The 13,629-nt window shown below is 40.8% G+C and overlaps 3 protein-coding genes across 3 annotated transcripts; 1 reads left to right on the top strand and 2 right to left on the bottom strand.

Annotated features, from left to right (window-relative positions):
• Window positions 1-1,619: 1,619 nt before the first annotated feature.
• Window positions 1,620-9,496, bottom strand: LOC129729710 (ATP-dependent RNA helicase bel). The gene is made up of 3 exons (XM_055688473.1): window positions 8,883-9,496; window positions 2,773-4,996; window positions 1,620-2,644 (listed from the first exon to the last, which is right to left on the bottom strand). The coding sequence occupies exons 1-3, from the start codon at window positions 8,925-8,927 to the stop codon at window positions 2,508-2,510; spliced, it is 2,406 nt and encodes an 801-aa protein (XP_055544448.1). The 5' UTR covers window positions 8,928-9,496; the 3' UTR covers window positions 1,620-2,507.
• Window positions 9,497-9,631: 135 nt separating this feature from the next.
• LOC129727603 (RRP15-like protein) lies at window positions 9,632-10,758 on the top strand. Its single transcript, XM_055685588.1, has 2 exons — window positions 9,632-9,868; window positions 9,925-10,758. The coding sequence occupies exons 1-2, from the start codon at window positions 9,832-9,834 to the stop codon at window positions 10,740-10,742; spliced, it is 855 nt and encodes a 284-aa protein (XP_055541563.1). The 5' UTR covers window positions 9,632-9,831; the 3' UTR covers window positions 10,743-10,758.
• On the bottom strand, window positions 10,733-12,289 carry LOC129727602 (RAB6A-GEF complex partner protein 2). Its single transcript, XM_055685587.1, has 3 exons — window positions 12,065-12,289; window positions 11,767-11,999; window positions 10,733-11,711 (listed from the first exon to the last, which is right to left on the bottom strand). The coding sequence occupies exons 1-3, from the start codon at window positions 12,190-12,192 to the stop codon at window positions 10,873-10,875; spliced, it is 1,200 nt and encodes a 399-aa protein (XP_055541562.1). The 5' UTR covers window positions 12,193-12,289; the 3' UTR covers window positions 10,733-10,872.
• Between the last annotated feature and the right edge of the window lie 1,340 nt (window positions 12,290-13,629).

Consider the following 13,629-nt stretch of genomic DNA (forward strand, 5'->3'; position numbering starts at 1 on the left):
ATTGTGATGTATCACAGAAACAATGTGCGCGTCCGTTCATCCCAAAATCATTCCGCAGGCAAGTAATAAAAATGTTTCATGATATAGCTCATCCCGGCGTTCGTGCTAGTCGCAAACTAGTGAAGCAACGGTTTGTATGGCCGTCCATGAACATTGATATTAAGAAATATGTGGAATCGTGCGAAAGTTGTCAGCGATCTAAAATCCATCGGCACACGTCATCACCACTGCACAATTTCAACATCCCTACCGTTAGATTTCAACACGTACACCTCGACTTAGTTGGACCATTGCCAACATCAAATGGAAAGCGTTATATCCTAACAATGATCGATCGGTATACAAGGTGGCCTGAAGCAGTGCCATTGCCCGATATGACAGCAGAAACAGTGGCAAGTGCTTTTTGCAGTGAATGGGTGTCTCGGTTTGGTGTACCTGAAACAGTGACAACTGATCAAGGATGACAATTCGAATCGGAGCTTTTCAGGGAACTGAGCCATTTGTTAGGAGCAAAACGAACTAGAACCACAGCATACCATCCAGCAGCAAATGGAATGGTCGAACGGTTCCATAGAACGATGAAATCTTCCATTATGGCCGTTGACAACAAACATTGATGTGATAAACTTCCCATGATTCTTCTGGGATTACGAGCCTCTTTCAAGGAAGACATGAAATGCTCGGCAGCAGAAATGGTCAGACGCTAAAGCTACCTGGAGAGTTTTTCAACGTGAAATTCGACGAAAATGTAGACCGCAGTGAGTTTGTTCGCTCACTTCGTTCTACCCTGCGACAACTGAAACCAGTTGGTGGAAGCAACCGTTCAAAATCACAAGTTTTCATTCCAAAGAAGTTAAAAGACTGCAGTCATGTTTTTGTTCGTATTGATTCTGTTAAACGGCCACTTCAACCCCCGTATGAAGGGCCATTCGAGGTAGCCACCCGCACCGAAAAATTTTTTGACGTCATGATAAATGGAAAGCAAAAACGAATATCTATAGACAGAATAAAACCAGCGTTCATCCTGAGAGAAGAGATCCCTCAAGAAAACCCAAGCACAAGAGTTACACCTTCGGGACATCGCGTCAGATTCCTCGTGTAACTGGGGGGGACCATGTGGTGCACACAACCGTGTGTGCACCCCCTCGTTGAACAAGAGAAAGAGAGGAGAGAAGAGAAAAAGAGTTGTCTTAGAAACACGCGAACGGCTTCAATTAACGCCTCGAATAAAATACGATTTTATCCCTGCAAACCGAAGTGTTGATTATTTATTACAGTGAATATCCCACACACTCTTATGGAAAAAAATGTTTCTAACAATAACTTTTTCAAACGGCTCCATACATGGCCGTATAGGAGCCGTTTGAAAGGTGGGGTAGTAAGGCCTACATATCCACAAATTTCATCGAATTCTGAAAGGGCACTGCCAGCCCCTCAGTCGAGTTGGCGCGAACTCCTTCATATTCATTTCTTCACTTGATTCTTGAATCAGACTCAAGACGCTAACAATTGGTACAAGCAAGCTTTACATAAACAGCTATGAGCGTTAAAATAAAATGTTAGTCACCTAGTGGAAATGCGATTTCGAAGTATTCTACAATAGTGTTTAGAAAATAGTCTTCCGTTTTGCATCGAATTATCTATTGTTGTATGTTCTGTTGCTGCTATTATTGAAGATAATTTGTCACAATCGGTTGTTGGTTTCTGTACGGAACTTAGTACATATTGAGAAAGTGCAATTTTTTGTATGCTTTTTGTTTGTCTGTCTTATCACTTGTTTAAAATTCATCTTTTCACATTGGTTGCGATTGCTACGTTTGACGATTCAAAACAGTCCTTTCCAATCTGCGCTATCACTTCTTGTGTTTACTAGTACATCAAATTGTATATCACCGCGATATAGTTCTTCTGCTTCCAAAACGTGTCACTGCTGACTGGGCCTGTTGACTGCGGCTAACCGGTGTAGAAAGAAGCGATCGGCAGAATATCCACGAAAGTTTCCTTTCAGGTCGATTTTTGATAGACATAGTTCACGATTTTTTTTTTACTGTTGTGTTCTCTTCACTTATATGATTATGTTTCTTTCTTCTGCTGGGTATATCCATGTGAGTTTAGAGGTGGCTATTAAATTCACTGTTTTATATTTATTCATTATTCTGAATTCCTAAGCGGGCCTGCAAGGTGTTTTAAAATGCATATAATTTGATAAATTAGGAATTTTGCTAAGTTTCTGGTATTTAACAAAGATTTTTACGATTGTTTAAACCCTTTGTTTTTCATTGTATTGAATGTTAAAAGTTACGGAACGGTACTTTAATTATTTCTGATGAAATTATTTGCCGTTTAGATATATTCATCTATTCTCATATAAACAAAACTATTATTTTTCTTTTGCTTGCTTCATAGCTGTGTTGATTGGTTTCGTGTAATGTGCATCTCTTTCAAAGTTTCCATAGATAGTCTGGAAATGTTCTGCAGGCGGGTTCCTTTGCGTGGAACCTGATCGCTTACTCGTTCCACCAATCGTGGCCGGAGTTGCTGTTATTGTTGTAGCTTCCACCATAGCTTCCACCATAGCTACCACCACCACCACCGCCGCTTCCACTGCTGCCCCCGTTACGGAAGTAGCCTCCATCGTCACGGCCTGAAATTGTATGTCGAAAAGGAAATATATTGTTAAAAAATGTACTAGACCTGGGATTTAAATTTTTCGAGTTTACTCCGAAATAACAAATTTAATTTATGTTAATACTATGTGTTTGAAGAACGTACCGTAGTTTCCTCCACCGTAATTGCCGCGGCCACCGCTGCCTCCGCCGCTGCGCTGATCACGGTTATTGTTGCGAGAATTATTTTGTTGACGATAATCCCGGGAGCCGAAGGTGGATGTTGTTCCACCGTAGCGTTGGTTACGTCCGCCCCCACGACCTCGGCTACCCCAAGAACGATCGGTGGTCATATCTTCCAAAAATGACGGAATTTCCTGCTGTGTTTCCTGTAACAATCGAACTAGTCCATTTGCTACGTTGCGGTTCTTCTCGTTGAAAAAGCTGGTTGCTGTTCCAAGATTTCCCATACGACCAGTTCGACCGATGCGGTGCACGTATTCTTCGACTTCTGCCGGCAGATCGAAGTTGATAACATGCTTCACATTCGGTATGTCCAAACCACGAGCGGCAACAGCAGTAGCGACCAAAACCGGGCAACGTCCAGAACGGAAGCATTTTAGAGCTTCCTCTCGTTCCTTCTGGGTACGATCACCGTGAATGCTAGTGACCGGATGATTGTAGTTGTACAAGAAATCCTCCAATGAATCTGCCGATTTTTTCGTTTCGACGAAAATGAGCGTCAAACAGTCTTTTTCATCACCCTCGTTATGAGCTTTGATGTTCGACAGTAGATCTAACAGATGCGAACGCTTGTCATTTTCATCCACCCAGAAGATCGATTGGGTGATATTGACCGATGTAGATCCGACACGACCAACAGCTAAGAAAATATAATTGTGAAGGAAATCACTAGCAAGCTCCTGGATTGCCTTCGGAAACGTAGCGGAGAACATAAGAGTTTGGCGCTCTCCAGTTGCAGGCATCTTGCTGTCTTCTACAATTCGACGAATTTGTGGCTCGAATCCCATGTCCAGCATACGATCGGCCTCGTCTAGTACAAGGAAACGAATATTATCCAATCCTACTTTGCCCCGCATAATCATATCTTCTAAACGTCCGGGAGTAGCCACAATCAAATGGCAACCGCGGTCCAGTTCACGCATTTGCTCTTGGGTATTGTTACCGCCATATAGAACGGCTGGACGCATACGAGAACGGTAGCAGAACTTTTTAGACTCTTCAAAAATTTGGGTGGCCAATTCGCGAGTTGGGGCCAATACCAAACCAAGTGGATACTGTTTACGACGATTAAAAGGACGATTTTGTGGTGGCGGGCTAACTCCGTGCTTGTACATTTGATTGAGAATCGGTACTAAAAAGGCGGCTGTTTTGCCGGAACCAGTTTGGGCACATGCCATTAAATCGCGTCCGCTCATAATAATTGGGATGGCATACTTTTGAACCGGTGTCGGTACATCGTAATGCGCTAATTTTATGTTGTTATCTATAATCTCTGTCAGCTCGATATCAAGGAAAGTCGAGATGTGCGGCGGAACTTCGTCTCCCGTCGCCTCCACGGGAATATCTTCGTACTTGCTGAAATTGATACCGGTATTACCGTGTTTGAAGAGCTCGGCTTCCAGGCGTTCGTCGCGAACGGTGAGCTGCGTGTAATCGATATCTCCTCTTCCGCGCTCGTTCCAGCGTCCTCCCATACCTCCTTCTTTTCCGCCACGATTGCCTCCGTAACCACCGGCTCCACCTCCGGAATTGTATACTCCTTCTTTAATGTCCATCGATCCTCCGTTAGAGGGTGGCTCTTGCCAACGGTCATTCTGTGGTGGACGACTATCCACTGGCTTATCATGATAATCTCCCCCGCGACCGCCACGAGAACCGTTATTCCAGTTACCCCCACCTCTATGTTCAGTACGATCGACAGGTTGACCGTCACGAGGTTCTTCGCCATTTTGCTCAAATGTTGGTGGAGGCTGCTGTTCAGGGCCTCCGCCGCTACGATTGTTGAAACCGCCGCCGCGGTTGTAATTATCCCTGCGATCGTTTTGGAACCTTCCACCTCCTCCTCCTCCTCGACGATTAAAATCTCCACCTCGGTTATTATAGGAATCTCCACGATCGCGATCCGAATATCTTGACGAGCCTCCAGAAAAATCGTCTCCACGACCACCACGATCGTAGCCTCCACGGCCACCTCCGCGATTATTGGGCCACGGGTCACTCTCGGAGCCGCTACCGCTACCACCACCTCCTCCACTGCCACGGCCGCTTCTCAGCTGGGGTGGAACGTAACGGGCAGCCGAAGATTTAAAATTTCCAGAATCTTGCTTGCTCAGCTGCTGCTGCTGCTGCAAGTCCAGACCAGCAAACTGTGGAGAAACAGACAGAGGATAGAGAACGTGAGAAAATACAAGTTACACGTTTTCAAATTGAAATAAAGAAAAGAAGACATTCTCTCGTTTGAAGGTGTGCTTTGCTCGCCGTTATTGCAAAACGCTGGAAGAAAGAAATGTTCCGTTATGCAAACGGAGTGCAAACTGGCGTAAAGTACCGCGAAATTTATAGGGGAATTGGTCGTATTTAGGGTCAGCAAAAAATAGTTTCGCGGTTTTAATGAAATCAACCATAGCTTTTTGTTGCAAGATTATTGTTTAAAAAATATGAAAGGCAATCAACTATTCAAAAATTTACGTAAGAACAATATATATGTATATGATTAGCATACCCTTCTACCGTCAGTACAACACGCTCGCCTATGGATGAAGAAAATTTGATTCAATCAGCGAACAGCGAACTGAGGCAGCAATGTATGGAGCTTGAAGACTATAAAAAGACTACAAGCCAACCTTGAGTGAACTGAGTCAGATTTAGTTCAGTGCCAATCGTGTATGTATGGATGACATTGGTGTAATGCTTGCTACTATGCTACCTGTTGCAAAGCAGTATACAGTAAATAGTATACCTGTAAATGAGTCATTGTATTGAGTTACATTACAGATCATTGTGCTTATCAATAAGTGCGATTTGAAACACCATTTCGAGAACGTCAACTGCAACTTGCTTATACAGCAAACGATGTTGAAATTTAAAAGCCGTTGCTTACAATGACAACCTCGCTGTTATAGTTTTGCGCTGCATTGATAGTTTTGAAAATAATATGAATCAGCAGCAAAAAAGCAGTTGTCTAAATGATTCATGAACAAGTGTGTGAATATACAGACATCGATGGAAATCTTAGCGTTCATGGGCAAATATATTTGCGCAGTAATGAGCCAGTTCCACAATAAATCGAACAGAGTATGCTACACAATGCGAGAGAAAGTATTTCTTATTTTTTTGTTGGACTTCCCCTCTATGCTGGTAAAACCAGCAGCGTCGCACCCCTTCTGTTTTCGTGTTTATATAAAGGTAGAGGGTTTAAGCTAAACAAACGAAACTGCTAAATCTGAGCGAAATTTCTCAAGCTCCAGCTGAAACATGAGTTCCGTTAGGAGGATGATCGCGCTTGTTGCAGTTAAATGTTAGCCCTTTCCTGCAAACCGACTCGTGATGACGTTCCCATTATGCTTCGCGTCAGTCGTCACGCAGTCAGTTCATGATACGTAAAAAGGAAGTTATGTTTCTACGACTTGTCTCTTGATGGTGACTGGTTGAATCTGCTGCCAGTTAGTACATACACTTATCGGTCACGTTGTTTGAGTTCAACTAGTGCTGCCAATTCACCGAAACGGAAATATTGCAAGCTTTAAATATAACCATGCTATGCAAATGTGCAGTCAGTTTAAAAATTTTGATTGACCTTAAAACGCCATGAAATTAAATTTATCTTTTTATCAATATGTTATTGAAGTTAGAATGCAAATTTTAACATTAACTAAAGATATACGATGAGTTTTTTTTCTAAAATTTACCATTTACCATATTGCATGCTTGGTCAGTTTTCTAGTTTGTGATAAAAGTTCATTATTTTCTATCTTAGGTAGTAAAATTGCATTACTAAAGCAAAATATACGTAGTTAAAGAAGCATTCTTAAAAAAAGTAAATACATGTTTTTTTTTTTAATAGCCCTATTGAGAATATATTTTTGATAAAATCGTGACAATCTAAATATGTAAAGTTACATATAACAATTCTAATAAATTCTAAATGTTGATACCGTGCAGTAAAACAGGAAACATAAGCTGAAAGTTGACAGTTCATATTCTGCCGCTCCAAGCATAACTGTCCCATATTCTGTGCAAACCTTATGGACGCTGGAACAGTTATGCTTGGAGCGGCAGTATATAGGAAATCACTTCGAAACATCATTTTTGAAAATCTGCTTTTAATTGATATTTTTTTAACATTTTAATACGAAATGCGCAGAATTAAGAGCCGCGCAAAATTAGGGCACGGTAAGTTGTTTTTGTTTAAAATAAATATATATCTTAGGTACAGGTCGGACTCGATTATCCGGAACATCAAAAAAAAAAAAAAAAAAATCGTTACTGATAATCGAGTTTTCCGGATAATCGAATCACAGAAAAAATATTCAAATTTGCGATTGACAAACGTAAAATAAATATTTCCTTTTTTTATTTTACTTGTATGATGCAGTGGCGTAACCAGAAATTATTTCTGAGGCGAAAAGGAGTGTTTTCTTGAGAAGCATAAAAAAATAAATTAGAAAATGATTATTTTCACTTATTTCGAACATATCCCAAATATGCCGGGATTGACATCAACGGTAACAAATATACCAGAAGGGATGGAGGTAAAATTTCGGATTAAAAATTGAAAACGAACACCATAAAAATAATATGTATTCCGGATAATCGAGTCCGACCTATATAAGATTTTATTTCCTTTCACACTTGAATTCCATCGAAAAAAATGCATGGAGATCATAAAAATTATTTATGAAACATATATTTTAAATTCAATAAATTTAAACAATGAATAGATGTTCAGAGAGAGCAGGTTTTGTTTGAGAGACGTAAACCTGCACGTAAAAATAAACAAACAAAATAGTTTTTTTTGCATGAACTCATCATTGCGATTAGAAACATTTGATTTAATCGATTAATTGATTTATTATTTTATCTATTTAATGATATTGCCCATGTGTTTTCTGTGCTCCACACTTTATATTATTGACAATATCAGTTTGCGAGTGAATAACATGATTGTCCTTTAGGTATATCCGTGCATGTGTAATGTCGAATTCGTTTTTACGGCAGGACTATCCCGTCCCGGACTACGCTTTGCAGCTGAAAAAAAAAACACTTTCCGAGCAGTTGCAATGGTGTGCGTAATACCAGAGGTAGCTGTCACTTTTGTTTTGGTCATTATCACCATTGTCTTTTATCGCGTTTGTGCTACTGTACAAAAAATTTGCCAATTTACTGAAAAATGACAAAATAACAAAATAAAATAAATAAAATTCAACCTTATTTTTGACACACGAAGAACGATAATCAAAGCAAACCGATTTTGACACATTTTTTTTTTATTTTGACACATACGTGTGAATGTGTTGGTGTCTTCAAAACTGCACTCTATTTCTTGCGCGGATTGTCCGGAACAGAAAAAGGGTAGTCCGGAAAATGTTAAAAAAACAGTGATAGGACAAAGTGTAGTCCGCGGGGTAGCTACACCGCAAAAACGAAAACGACATAAGTTGATAGCCTTCAGTTTCAAGCTTACTGTCTACTATACCAACCCTCCTTTTCTTCTGCCAATGTCGCTTATAACTAAGTCAAGAATATAAGTGCACTTATATTGACAATAAACCAATGTTAGTCTTTTGACGACCAAATGGCTTTATTCTACTAAGATTCGAACCCACGACCACTCACTTGGCAAAGCGGGCTCTGTAACCAACCATGCGGCTATGAAGTTCTCTTAAAAATTATTTGTGGAATAAGTTCACAAATGATCTTTCAAAAAAGTCTATTTTGGTACCAATTTTATATTGGCGTATTTTAACTTAAACTAGAGTAAACGTTTAGAAAAGTTTGAATCATATACTAGTATAACCGAAATTACAACATATAATTACGAACATTGAAAAAATTCTAACAATTCCCGTCATTACAGAAACTCTCGACCAAACTGGCATCACTGGTTTGCAAATCGGAAGCAGGCAAAGAAATCAGGTTATGGGAAGTTCATTGTGCAACATTTTCAGCTGTATGCAGCATTTTGCAAAGCAAGATTAACGTTGACACTAGAATAAAGGGAAAGAAAAATTCATTGAACTAGAGATCGCTTACCTGCTGCTCTAGACCTGTACCATTTTGGTTAATAGCATTACTCATATTACTACCAGCGTTCGAATGGGTTTTGTCTTCCTTTCTGCTAGGCTAGGGTCAATAATTTGATAGGCTAGTTTTCTCGATTCGTAAAACTTTAAACAGTCTTCAAAAGTGCCTTTTAAGGCACGATCTCACTCACTTCACGGGTGTTCAGCTGATTTATATTAAAAGCAAATTACGCGGCTTAGATTACACCACAGACAAGTTTTTTTTGTCCTCGCTTCACTTGAGCTTCTTCTTGTCAGCTGTCCTAATCTTCTTTCTTCCAACACTCCACGCACTACTATGCTGCAGAGGGAGAAATTGCAGTCCTAAGCTGAACCGACTTCCACTGCGATTTCTGGCCACTACCAACCAGTTCCGGGTGGTGTAAATATCACACGCGCAATGCGCAGCACTTCCGCGACAAAATATAAGCGTTTTTGCTTCCGCTTGAAACTTTTAAAACACGATTTTCTCCTCGGATAAAATCGAATGACGAATTCGTCCAACTTTTGCTCTGTTCGGAGTTTTCTCCAAAGGGAACGGGGGCCACAGGGTCGATGCCAGGCGAAAGCGTTTATGCAGCTCGTGAATGTTGGCAGCACTGAGCCTCTTGTCGTGAACGATAAGTCGGGGGGCTTTGTACTTTTTTTCGACAACTTGTTTGACAGCTCTATCGTGCTTTTGTCGTGGTTGTTTTTTTTTTTTCTTTGACATGACCTGTCAGGTCGGCTGAGGCCGCTCACGGCCCATCTCGCCATCGTGGTTGTTTGCGTTGGTCAACTCACGCTTGTTTATTTTGTTTTCTGTGACTGGTTCATGCACGTGCGACTGTGATAGTTGCCTTTTCTGATAACTTTTTATAGGTTTTCTGAAAGTGAGCATAAATTTAGTATTAATCATATTTTACACTATTCAAATCAGAATGACGACTGGGATTAAAGCTGCGAAGAAAGCTAGAGGTAAGTGTTAGTACAGTTATATGTATATGCCAAAACTTGAATTTTATTTTCCTCAGTACATATGTCGGCTCCTCAGCGAGATACGGATAGTGAGAGCGATTCACTATCGGAAAATGATCAGTATGTATCCGATGAAGAATTCCCTGTTTCTGACGATAACGAATGTGGAAGTCAGAATGAAGACGAGAAGGTAGCCTCCAAATGGGCTCTCACAATGGCGAAATATCTGCGAAAAAGCGGCGATGCTTCGATTCTTTCTAAGGCAACTAAAGATGTCGATAAGCAGCGAAAACGTAAACAGGGCAAAACTACTAATCAGTTTGAAATAGTTGGCCAGAATCAAGAAGACGTAAAAGATGAGAAACCGGATGCTTTAGCTGTGGCAAGAGAATTGACCCGTCAAAGAGCACTGTTGAAAAAAGATATTCTGGGATTACGAGTAAGGCCATCAATTGGAGATTTCGAGCGGGAACGTACATTGAAAAAAATTGCAACTAGAGGCACCGTTCAGTTATTCAATGCAGTCCGTCAACAGCAACGGGACGTAAACCAAAAACTGCAAGATGCAGGAAAATTAGAATATAAACGGGAAAAAGTGCTGAAGAACCTTAGCAAAAAGGAATTTTTGAATGTGTTGATGAATGGGCCACGGGCAAAATCAGAGCTCGTGGATAATCTTGTCAAAAAGGAAGAAATGGAGAATGAGATTAAATCCGAAGATGAATCAGATGACGGCGTTGAATCCAAAACGACGTGGGCAGCATTGAGGGCAGATTTTCTAATTGGCAAAAAATCTGGTTGGGATAAAGATGTTAATGATAACAGTGAGAATTTCGCACAGGACGAAGTAGATAGAAGTTCAGATTCCGATTAAATAATTAGTCTCAATATTTATTTCAACCTTACATATAAGCCGAAATTTCATCGTTCATGTATGGCTTTCTACCGAGTAAGTGACTAACAATTCTCACAACACTTTATTGATTAATCTGCTCTGTTCAAACTCACTTTATGTTTAACATAAATTTTCCACCAGCCTGTGGAATTTGAACTGGCGCTGTTGGGTAAAGCGATACTGGTAAATTCCAGATCATCGTTTCGATTGAGATATCGGTTGGGGCCTGCCATTCCAGTGTTTCGCTGCTAATTTGTGTATTTAGTTCTTCGTTGATACTCGTTACAAACTGGAAATGTAACCTCCATCTGACGACAACCAGATCAGTTTCGAAGGACGGAGTTACATACAAAGGAATTGGCAGGATCATTTGGGTCTGAAGTAACCCGAGACAGATTTCGTGATGCTTCGTAAAGTTCGTTATACGTCCAGTTGAACCAGAAGTTGGATCTTTGTCTGGATTAGTTTCGGGAAGTTTTTTTCTTACAATTTCCTCACACTGTAGTGTCACGGAAAGTTGAACGCATTTCACAGTCCCACAGCTAAAATCTAACGTTCCAACGATGTCTTCGCCCAACTTATAAATTGATTTGAACAAACAAAACCGTCCGACTTTTCCTCTTTTGTTAGATATTAGGTAAAAGTTTGGCCGCCTTCGCGCTGTAATATTTTGTAAGTAATGAAGGGCATATTCGATTTTAGACGGTGACTTTTTCTTTTCCAAAAACGGATTATTCGGTGCTAAATCTTCGTTTGATTCATCGTTCAAAGTAATCGTTTCATCGCTGCAATTTATTGGTGGCAATGGTAGGACTCGAATTGGAATGTACAACGCTTGAACAGTTGATCCAACTCGCTGAGTAGCCACGGTGATTTTGTAGTAGTATTTTACCATAATACCTCGATATGTTGGAGGAGTGTTTACAGAGAGGGTTTCACGAAACATAACTGTAACATAAAACAATTAATGTTGCAAATTTACAAATATGAATGTTTATCTCACACTGTCTAGATTCTCCCGGGGATAATCGCAGGTCACAAAATAAAATTTTAGGATCAGAAGATTTTAGAACCTCACCCTTCAATTGGTTGCTTGAGTTGAGTGATGTCGAACCACTAACATTTTTATTAATTGTGTTGGATGGTTCTGCTGTTGCTCCCGCCCGGTCTTGGATTGTCGAGTTACAATAGCAATGTATTTGGGCAGTAGCCCACGCAAGGTTCTCCAAGATGTCACTATAATTATTTCAAACATTCATTTACTTCATTCTAAGAATTACCTCGTAGTTTGCTTAACATACTTATTGCTTTGTGATATTGCATGCTCTGACAATTTTGGATTAGTAAATGTTATCAGACACTCGACAACCTCACCGCACAGAAAAACAGCACTTTGATCTCTTATTAACTTTGCTGTAATCTCAATCATTTTGCGAATATGCGAATATTTGGAACAAATTTACCTCATCTCAAAACAACCAAAACATGAGACCATGTAGATGATGATGTAAATGATTGATAATGATGACGCGTCAACTGTCAGCGTTTCGGCAACTTCATTTAACGATGAAAACGATAAAACATTCTGGTGGGCTTTTTATAAGTTACGTAAAAATTAGGTAGACAAATAGATATATATATATATATATATATATATATATATATATATATATATATATATATATATATATATATATATATATATATATATATATATATATATATATATATATATATATATATATATATATATATATATATATATATATATATATATATATATATATATATATATATATATATTTGGCAGAGCTGTATGCCACCACGGGTCGGTATTTGGCGATTACCGTAGGCCACGGAAGTGCTAACTGCAAGAACGCAGTCCCGGACCATCAGCGAGAGCTAGCCTAGGTTGTGGTGAGACTCAGGCATTGGGCCGCCGAATTCTCACAAAAGCCACATTATCCGGAAGCAGCTCTGACGGAGCGAATAGTGCCGCTCCCACCACCCAAATGCACTAATTCGCCCATTGGGATTGATGCCAGTAAGTTCCCAATTACGGTAACTGGTCGCAACGCCATATGATAAGAGTCGGATTTCGTTTTCGTACCACGATTCTGGGCTGGCACCTGCGCCGAGCTCCCTTAGTAAGGTCGTGTGACAACGGCTTGAAACGGCGAGACAACAACCGGTGCAGGGGTCTCCGTCCCGTAAAACCTGGCAGGCCTTCCAGTACGTTCCAAATTCATTGCCCGGTGGGAACCGGGCAGGAGTGGGATCAGATGTCCTTTCCTGACTTGCGCCGGTCGGGGGTGTCATAGTTGCTCATAAGGCTCTATGGCAGCCGCCCCTAGCCATGGCCTCACTGCTTCGGCATAGACTACCATGGGACCAGATAGGCGACCACTCCAGTATGGATAAGGATAGCGGCTGGAAGGGGGACCCACTTAACAAAAATGAACAATGAAAATAATGAAGATCAACAATTGGGCGCAGATGGGTTGAAAAACCCGTTTGCACGAGGAGGCATCCAGAGGTCTCCGCCGAGAAAGGCGGAGATGGATGCAGTAAAGGACGCCTGCGAAGACGGCAAAGGCAGTACGCCTACCGGATCGACGCAAGACATCGCAGTGGCTGGTCCACTGTTGATAAAGGCGGTCGGAAGACAGCGAGTCACGCTACCGAAGGTAGTAGCGCTGTCGGAGCAGCTCGATGCCATAATCGAGTTTGCGAAAAGTCGCACCAACACGGCGAAGTACCTGAAGCAGGCTCTCTACATGCTTCGGTCCTCCGTCGATGCTGCGAAGAAGGAGCACGCCGAGCTCAAGGCAAGAGCGGTGGCTGCAGAGAAGAATGCAACGGAGGT

Source organism: Wyeomyia smithii, chromosome 3, assembly GCF_029784165.1.
Source record: "Wyeomyia smithii strain HCP4-BCI-WySm-NY-G18 chromosome 3, ASM2978416v1, whole genome shotgun sequence".
In the NCBI taxonomy this organism is placed as follows: domain Eukaryota; kingdom Metazoa; phylum Arthropoda; class Insecta; order Diptera; family Culicidae; genus Wyeomyia; species Wyeomyia smithii.

Coding starts and splice junctions, on each gene's coding strand:
- LOC129729710 (XM_055688473.1), bottom strand. CDS start 8,927: ATGAGTAATGCTATTAACCAAAATGGTACAGGTCTAGAGCAGCAG. Junction 4,997..8,882: donor GTACAGGTCTAGAGCAGCAG/GTAAGCGATCTC, acceptor GTTTCTCCACAG/TTTGCTGGTCTGGACTTGCA. Junction 2,645..2,772: donor TTACGGTGGAGGAAACTACG/GTACGTTCTTCA, acceptor ATACAATTTCAG/GCCGTGACGATGGAGGCTAC.
- LOC129727603 (XM_055685588.1), top strand. CDS start 9,832: ATGACGACTGGGATTAAAGCTGCGAAGAAAGCTAGAG. Junction 9,869..9,924: donor AGCTGCGAAGAAAGCTAGAG/GTAAGTGTTAGT, acceptor TATTTTCCTCAG/TACATATGTCGGCTCCTCAG.
- LOC129727602 (XM_055685587.1), bottom strand. CDS start 12,192: ATGATTGAGATTACAGCAAAGTTAATAAGAGATCAAAGTGCTGTTTTT. Junction 12,000..12,064: donor GCAATATCACAAAGCAATAA/GTATGTTAAGCA, acceptor AAATAATTATAG/TGACATCTTGGAGAACCTTG. Junction 11,712..11,766: donor CCCGGGAGAATCTAGACAGT/GTGAGATAAACA, acceptor TTTATGTTACAG/TTATGTTTCGTGAAACCCTC.